The sequence below is a fragment of the Chrysochloris asiatica genome, unplaced genomic scaffold (genome assembly GCF_000296735.1).
Source record: "Chrysochloris asiatica unplaced genomic scaffold, ChrAsi1.0 scaffold00390, whole genome shotgun sequence".
NCBI lineage: Eukaryota > Metazoa > Chordata > Mammalia > Afrosoricida > Chrysochloridae > Chrysochloris > Chrysochloris asiatica.
Window position 1 is genome coordinate 1,550,383 of NW_006408908.1, and position 9,581 is coordinate 1,559,963.

At 39.2% G+C, this 9,581-nt stretch overlaps 1 protein-coding gene across 1 annotated transcript in view; it reads right to left on the reverse strand.

The window, feature by feature from the left end:
• Positions 1-399: 399 nt before the first annotated feature.
• Positions 400-9,581, reverse strand: part of SPEF2 (sperm flagellar 2) — a 366,767-nt gene continuing 357,585 nt past the window's right edge. Inside the window, 3 exon segments of the mRNA XM_006876554.1 lie at positions 400-489; positions 7,396-7,518; positions 7,718-7,954. Coding sequence (XP_006876616.1) covers positions 400-489; positions 7,396-7,518; positions 7,718-7,954 — 450 coding nt within the window.

Sequence of the window (9,581 nt, forward strand, 5' to 3'; positions counted from 1 at the left end):
CACCTATCTCTGTTTAATGTGGATGCTGCTCATTGGGAATGTCCTTTGTTTATTTTTATTTTTGCATCTTGCACTTGCACCTTCTATTTTTAGAACCACTTAAAATCCATTCCCTCTTAGTTTGGATTTCTGCCTTCTTTCTTATTCTCTGAGTGACCTTTGTAACCTGGGTAGGGTCCTTTCTACCCTGACTACACAGATGTTAGTAACACATCCAACAAGCACCATGGTCACGTTTGATGTTTGCAAAATTCATGGCCAACTTCACAAGTGCTTTAAGACAACAAGGCATTGATTCATATTTCACATTTTGTTATAAAGATAAAAAGAAGGTTGGAGAATCTCTGTAAGTCAAGGGCTTTGAAACAAAGAGTGGGACAAAAGTCCCTTGCTTTGCTTTTATCTCTTTTCCTCTGTGAGTCTTGAAGGTGATCTTTCTCCATCACTTCCTTGTACGTGTTCACTCCTTTGGAGAATTATTTTAATATCCTAAGAGAAAAATTCAAAGAGAAATTATAAAAATTAATAAATGATTTAGGATTATCACATAATATGTGGCAGTGATTCAACAGCAAATTATGTTTATAAAAAATTGTCCTTGGAGAGGATTATTCCCCATTTAGCTTGAATTCTGTCTGCAATATTTAGTTGCATGCTTAGAAAGGCATCTAGGGTCTTAAGGCCTCAGTTCCATCTAATTATGGGGTTACTGTCATATCAGATTAAGTAACACTTGTAAAAGCAATTATACAGATTCTGGTGCATAAAGAACAGATTTATTTTCCTATGAATGAGTAAAAAAAAAAAAGGTCTCCTCTATTAAAGGAAAATTCAAATGTAAAATTAATAATGTACATAGAGTTGTAGAATTTTAGAGCAACAGATTATTATTATCTGAGATTGTTTATCCTCTCCATGCTTTGGGGTATTAGGGATAGAACAGTCTGCTTTTCATCTGCTTTGAATGCCCAATTATCTTACATTTTATTTCCAAGTATTTTTCAAAAGAAATAAAAAGTGTATCATGGTGTGTGATGGTTACAAGCACAGGTACAAGATGTAGCATTGCATTTCTGCAGCTTTCAGTGATCTTATTACATACTTTAGGGAAGTGCTAAACACAGTAATACAAGAAGTCCTTCTTGTGGTCATGTTACTCATGCAGCTGTAGACTAACTAGTTCATCATCCCAAGTGACATCCCACATTGCTTTGATCAGTCACTGGCAGGGATCATTGTGAATCATTTTCATGAGGGGCCTTGTGCTTTGGAAATAGAGTCATTCTACAGACAAAGGTTAATGTCAAATGAACTTTCTGGTCCTTCCTGCCGCTGTCTTTAACACCGCGTCTTCTTTGACTACTGTAGTTATAATAATTAAGGCTGAGCATTGGGAGTTAACCTAGTGATTAGTAATGAGTGGCCTGAGACTAACTAATGCTGGCTGGTGTAGGAGAAAGTATAAACACCAGAGAAACTCCATCCAGCCTGGGCGAAACGTATAGCTGAAGCCAGGGATCATAATTTTCAGTAGCCATGAATGGGGAACCTTGAGAGAGTTTGAAAACATTTCACACAATTGCTTTGTAAACAAAACACAGACACATCATCGAACTTTGCTATAAAGATAAAGGAGATTGGAGAATGTTTTTAAAATCAGATACTTGGAAAACAAAGTGAGATCAAATCCTTTCAAGTCACATTTACAATTATTATATGATTTTCTCATGCAATTATTGAGTTCTGACTCCTTTTTTATAAGAAATTCTCCTATGACATTTTGACTTTAACAGGAAAAGTTTTATTGCTATCTCTTATTGAATGCAAATAGAGTCCTGGTGTGGTGCTGTAGGATAAGCACTGGACAGCAAATTGGTTTGAACTGCAAAGTTGGCAGTTCAAACTCACCAGCCACTCCTTGGAAACCTCATACAGGGGTGTATGAGTTGGGATTGACTCAAAGGCATTTAACAAATAACAACATTGAATGTAAGGAGTCCTGGTGTCTTACTATAGGATAAACACTGGACTGCTAACCACAAAGTCAGTGGTTCAAACCCACCAGCCGCCTCTCGGAAACCCTATACAATCAGAAGTCAACAACAGCACTGAATGTAAATCTTAATAGTAAAGACATGTACTCAGTTTATGTTGTTGTTGTTAAGTGTCGTCAAGTCTATTCTGACTCATAGCCACTCTGTATAGGGTTTCCAAGGATTGGTTTATATGTTTGCTGAAATAAATTTACATTCATGTGTTTAACATAAGAAATTACATCTGTTAGAAATTTGTTTGTTCATTTACATTTGTCAGTATTAGTGTCCAAGTATGCTTGCCCCCAATCCAGTTACAGCGCTGAACTTGTTTCTCTTAATCAAACTATTTTACTTAGGAACATTACCTGAAAACAACCTCTTTGTATAAGATTTATGGAAGTAGGATTAAATAAATGACTTAAACTGAATCGCAATAAAACCCCAACACAAAAGCTGGCTCTCCCATATAAGTACTAGCTATATTGAGTTTCTGGAGGTCTGAACGTGGACCCTGTTTTAGATACTAGTGGGTTTAAGGTCATCATGGTGTGCACCAGTGAAAGTTTCCTGTTCCTCCAGAGAGAAGACACTGTGCATTCAGGAGATGAAATGCCAGCTCATCTGTCCATCCAGATCAAACTTCACATGGCTCAGAAATCATTCTTGAACAGGAAACTACCTACAGTCCAATAATAATAAGATCTCACATTTACTGAGTGTTTTTTATCTGCCAGGCACTGCACTAAATCCTTTGTATGTATTAACCCATGGAACCTCATGAAGTAGGAATCATGATTCCTGTTTTACAGATGAGGAAACTGAAGCATCATGCGGTCACTTGCCCAAGGTCACACAGCTGAGGTGTGGACCCAATCAGTGTGACCCCACAGCCCACTCTCATAACTGCAAAGCCAGACAGCCTCGCAGAAAATGCAAAACTAAAACATACTCTAATAGTTGCGCATATTCAGTTTTCTCAAATGCATAGTTTTAAATGTTGCTGCTTCAAAGCACGGATCTTGTAAACAGAACTGTTAGACACTTCCCACTGTTTGTAATAGCAAACAACATCTTCACCTGAAAAACCACACTCTAGCTTTTGCTCTACTTATCTAGAAAGATCTTCAAATAACATCACTGTGGTTAGAGCTCATTTGAAAATGTGATATATTTGCTAGTACATGGATATCTGGAGGGAAAAAAATGATGACAGGTCGGGTGTGATGTTTCCTGAGTCTTCAGGGATTTTTCATTTTCTCTTTGACTAATGAAAATGGGACTAGAGCACGCTCTTGGAAAGGGAACTGCTCTCATTTCTGAATCTCAGAATCTAGGCTTTCCTGCTCATAGGCACAACTCTTCTTGTTTCACTGTACTGTCAGTGAGTCATGATGGTGGGATCCCCTGTCCTCTCCTCGGAGAATCCTTGGTGGAGCAACAGGCAGAAGATGCGAAGGATGAAGGACAAGGACAGTGAGAGTTGAAGCAGCTGACTTGGGGTGTTTTGTAAAGAATCATCCTGGTAAAGATCTAACTAGCTAGTAACGCTTTCTGCTATGTTAGGTGTCAGGTGATACTAATATTATGGAGATGGGATAATTGGGGGTCTCAGACAGAGCTGTACCACCTACCAGGGAGATTTTGGAAAATGTGAAGAGGCATTTTGTGATGGACAAAATGTCAAGGTGATCCTGAAACATAGTGGACAGGAACATAGATGTTAGGCATCTCATGTTCAGGATGGCTCTACATAAGGAGAAACTTTGTATTCACAAGGCTAGCAGGACTTGAGTTGAAGTGCAATGCAGATGGATAAAAACCCTTCCGAAATGAGGGAAATAAGTGAATTAAAAAGAGTCCTGCTGTTTCTACCTTTTCCTGAGAGAGGTGCTGACCCTCTAAGGCAGTTGGGTGTTGGCTATTTTCTTTTCTCAAGTAACAAGCCTACTCACATCTTCTCTGTGAATCACTTGGGCCAAAGTGAGGATCTTCCTAAATTGTCATGACTTTGTAGGGAGTTTTCCCCCTCAATTTTTGTACTGTAATTGTGACATTGTTTTATGTGCTCACCTACTCTTGCTAACATAAGATAAATCCTATGATGCACAATTCCAAAGGATTTTGCAAATTCTTTTATGGATTCAAACCAAATGGGCTGTGCCTTGGAATATGAAAGTGAGTTTGTAGAAAGAGGTGTGAAGGGATGTGACTAGCCTATGGGACTTGCTTCACACAGATTAGTACTTGCTGAGAGCAAAGGAAAGGGTAGCAGATGCAGGAACATGCAATTAATTGTCCTGCCTCCTGCATTCTGACACTGACTGACCCTCCCCCTTGAGTTGTCTGGTTCTGATGGATCTGCAGAGGCTGTAGAGTGTCTGTCCCCACTAATTCTAGAGCTGTGTCGATTACCCCTTCCTTATCTGAAGTGGAAGGAGCCTTCATAGCTTGTGAGTCACGTGTTGGATTGTGAACCACAAGCTCGACAGTTTGAATCCACCAGGCGCTCCATTGGAGAAAGAGGATGTTTTCTGCTCCTGTAAAGATTTGTAGCCTTGGAAACCCTGCACAGAGCTGATATGGGTCAGAACCAGTGGCACATAACCAGTCATCCTAAATGGAGAACTAGTCATCCTAAATGGAAAACTAGTAAAACACCAGCTACTGTTGAACTGATTCAAGTGGAGAAGAAAGCTGGTCCTTATTAATAAAGTATGAGATACAGACTTCTGAAAAGGGCTATGTAATACCTTAATTTCAACGTAAATCATAAAGAAAGGATGACCATTATTGAATGCATGAAATTATATATAGTAGGATTTATCTTATATTATCAACAACCAACAGTTGTTTCAAACTATATTTTGCTTATTTAAATAAAGAGACAAATATTTTTTAAAAGGAATCCTATTGAATGCAGATACATAATGTTGTCATCTGGTTAGGAAATCAACACTTAGAGATGAAGAAATTAATATCTTATGCTGCTCCTACTCAGAAATTCATCAATTCTACAGTGCTTTTCAAATCAGCCCACTTTCCCCCCTGTGACTGTTCTCGGTAATCTTGTCTGATGTCACTACTCCAGTGGGGGTCACCGAGCAGCCTGTGTAGACCTGCTCTTCAGTCGAGTCCTCCCACGTAGTTTCTCCTGTTTCTCTCACACTCTCCACCCACAAGCAAATCCCCTTTCTCTTCACTTTCTAGAACCCTGACCATCTTATTTCTTCTTTAGCAGACTCTCTCCATGCACACAGCACAAACAAATGTCTTATGCTTCGTGTTTCTCTAGTTTTGTACTTGGCTTGTTTGCCTTATAACTTTCTCTTGTGATTTTCCTGCATTTGAAAATTACTTTGCAACCAGGAGTGGCCTTTTCTTGAGAGCAGAAATTGTATTTGATATCATTTTTTCTGTCCCATGGAATTTATAGTATTGGCCTCAATACTGTTGCTCATGTTAGGTGCTGTCCAGTCCATTTCTGAGTCTGTAACCCCAGGGGACACAGTAGAACTGCTCCATAGGATTTTCTTGCTTTATTATTTTCACAGAGGAAGATTGCCAGGTCTGTCTCTCACAGAGCTGCTGTGTGGGTTCAAACAGCCAACCTTTCAGGTAGGAGTGGAGTGCTTAGTCACTGCATCACCAGGGATCCTTGGTCTCAAAAGTAAGTGTTCAGTGTTGAGTAGTGATCATAACAGTCACCGTATCTAAGTGCTTCCTATGTGCCAAATAAGTGAATTAAAAATTCACAATCTTATTTATGCTCACTGTGTCCCTTTACACATATATATCTATTTAACATCTAAGAAAACAGGATGAAGAGAAACTTAAGGTCAAGTAGGTTTCCTGGTGTGGCTCTGTGGGTTAATGCGATGTATTGCAAAGTTGCTTTGAACCACAAGGCCAGTGATTCAAGTTCCCCAGCTGCTCCTCAGAAACCCTATACAGAGTCACTATGGGTAGGAACTGACTGGACAGCACTTAACAACAACAAGTGGGTGGTAGGCCTGAGGTTTGTTTCCCTAGCTTTCTGATTCCTGAGCCTGTGTTCTTAAATTCTATAATTGTACTTCACTATTAAATGGACCAAAGATTTACACCCTCGGAAACCCTGTACAGGGTCGCTATGAGTCGGTTCTGACTCCACGGCACATAACAACAACAACAATTAAATGGACCAAGCATTTTGATGTCTACTAGTTTGTTAGAAATGAATTCCAATTATTACTAAAACAAATCATGAAGTTTATATTAAAAATGTAGCAATTTAGGGCAAATAGAGTTTAGGGCATAGAGATCTATGTCTGGATTGTCTCATTATTGGACATACGAAGAAATCTGCAAAAGGTAACTAATTGGTTATCACCAAGAAGTCTTGAGTAAATGTAGCTTCAGTTCCTTGCATTAATCAAAGTGAAGGTGCTTTTATCTGAAATTCAGCAAATCCTCTGCAGTCCAATATACAACTGACCAGGAGTCAAATAGACTTCATGATACTAAACTTGTATCTGAGAGAGTTGTACTAACTTGCCACACACTGAAAAGGGGCTGGTGTCAGTCTCTTTCATCCTTAACACTAGCTGTGGAAGAACTGAGACTCACCACTGAGGAGGAAGTGCATTAATTATGCGTGGTTGAGACATGATCTCTGAGTTGCAGTTCTTCCTTCTACAGCAGGCGTGGCCAAGTGTATGGATTTCATCCTCAGTTTCCTCATCTTCCATCCTATACTCAATCCACCATTGCACAGACAATGTGTCTTATGATTAGAGTACAGTATCTACATCAGCATTTGGCTGGGGCTCATGGTCTGAGATAGTTCTCTTTCATCAGAGAGATCCTATCCTCCATGCTTCTCAGTCATGGACGAAGGTCCTTTGTTGTTGTTGTTGTTAAGTGTCGTTGAGTCAATTCCGACCCATGGTGGCCCTGTATAGGGTTTTCAAGGAGCAGCTGGTGAGCTTGAACCACCAACCTTGTAGTTCAAATGACTTTGCAGTCTGACACATTAGCCCACAGCGCCATACAAGGTCCTTTGGGAACTGGAATTATCCAGAATCTGATTAATCCAACTTGCCCCCTTCCCAGCTTCAAGTTTGTGGTAGACCCAGTGGGTAGTCCCAGGGCACTGATGAGACAGCCCCATGGTACTGATAGCTTCTGGACTGTAACTGAACTTGTGGCCCTTTGGGTGTTGTGGGCTGGCCTTTCTGGTTTGGTGCTAAGACTGGCTTGGATTCCCTGTTCTGGCCAAGTCCGGTTTCTTCTTCCTCCCTGCTAGTCCACGTTAGACAGGTTCCTAGTATCTTCTGAACCTTTACCCAACCAAATTAGGACACTTTTGGATAATACTTACAGGAAATTTATAGTCTGAATAATTTGAAATCAGATCTTGAATAAAAGGATGTTTCAAGAGAACACAAACTTCAACTGGTTCCAGATTCTTGGCACCTAGATCATGAAATATTTTTACGAAGCTCTAAAGAAAAAAAAGAAGAAAACGGAGTTAATTAAAACATCCTGTGGATATTAAAATTTTACTTCCTACACGAATGTGTCCAAACTTCTGTGCAATGATACTGTATTTTGAGGCAGTTTCATGAAACTGTGCTCAAAATTGACGGCAACTTTCCTTATGTACAGGTGCCACCGTCTTGGACAAAAACCACCTAACCAACCTCATAATAAATGTTTTCTGTGTTTAGATTGCTGGCAAATCTGTCACAGTCTTGTGCTTCAATTCCTCCTTGGAATACTTTGAGTAGTGTTTCCATGGAAATGTTTTCAGTGTTCTCATTTTCAAGGATGTCTTCTTCCTTGTCCTCCTTTTCTTCTTTCAAATCCCTTTTCTCTCTCACATTTTCTTCAGGTTCAGGGGATTCCTCCAATGTACTTAGATCAGTGAAGGAAAAGGTCTATAGAATCAAATGATAAGAACATGAGATCAGACTGAGGTCCTGGCAGCACCAGTCAGTGACATCTAGAAAACACCAAGTTCATCACACGCTCTCCTTACAGTGGAGTACTACCACTTAGTTGGAAGTCACAACGTTGAAGTCCTAGGTCAAGTTAACTCATGGTCTACAAACGGCCTCACTGTGCTTTGTGCCCTTGTCATCTCTACATAACCTTGGGTTTATTACATCGCCAAGTACATCAGACTCCTCACTCAACTGACACTGGGATGAATTAGTGTAGTTTCCTAACCATAAATGTTTGGAGCTTTTCATAGTATTTACTTGTGGAAATTGCTTACAGTTGAGAGGTAATGGCTAGTTAATTTCTCACACTTAATTGACTCTAAGAGTTCCAGGAATATTTCTTGGTATACTGGTGGCTAACCCAACAAAACACTAAGAAGGCAAAATAGGAAACAAATTGAATAAAGAAAATCTGATTGAGATTTTGTGGCTGCTCTTTGAAATTTAGCAAAGAACCATGAACTCAGACATTCACAGGGGTAAAGAGTAAATTACTTTTGAAGTAATTTCTTATGTTATAATAAACCTGAAAAATATCCCTGTCATTTGATTCAGTAATTATATTGGTGGTGGTGTTAAGTGCTGACTCATAGCAAACCTGTATAGATTTTCCAAGGAGTGGCTGGTGAACTTGAACTGCCCACCTTGTGGTCCAAACTGATCTTGAAGTCCAATGCATAATGGTGCAGCGCCACAGCAGAAATTAAAGAACTAAGGATTAATCCAAAAGAAATCTTCATGTGCACAAATATTTTTTATGTATGAATGTTTGTTTCACATTATTTACATCAAAATAAAAGGCATGCATTTTCAAGCATGGGTAAATAAATGGTAACACAAATTATAATACATTTGTGATAGAATACTATGCAGTCATGAAAATGATTTAAAAGAACAGCTTTTTGTTTTTTTAAGGAAAGGCATTGGAAAACATTCAATCTAAGTGCAAAAAGAAGTTAGAAACACTAAACAAAATATACTAAGATATTAATGTTATTCATAAATCCTGGTGTGGCATTGTGGGTTAATGTGCTGGACTGCAAAGTCAGTTTGAACTGCAAGGTAGGCAGTTCAAGCTCACCAGCCACTCCTAGGAAAACTTATATAAGGTTTCTATAGGACAGAACTGACTCAAAGGCACTTAACAACAGCAACAATGTTCCTTTACATCTATGCTATTATATGAAGAAAAGAAAGCAGATGCTATACATTAAAAAATTAACAGTGGTAATCAATAAGAATCCTAATGTGGCACTGTAGGATCAGCACTGGACTGCAAAACACAATGTTGGCAGTTCAAACCCATGAGATGTTCTTCTGAAACTCTATACAGGGTCCCTATAAGTCAGAACTGACTCGATGGCACGTAACAAACACCCCTGAAGAGTCAAGGGTGGAGAACCTTCTTTTTTGTCAAAATTTATAACACCATTAATGGGATATATAAAATTATCAACTTAAAAATTAGCCTGCTGAGCCTTGGGGAAGTGGGGCTTGATTGCAGATAGGGCAGAGGTGCAGTGAAGATCTCCGCCGGCAATACCACAGAATACCAGGTAAA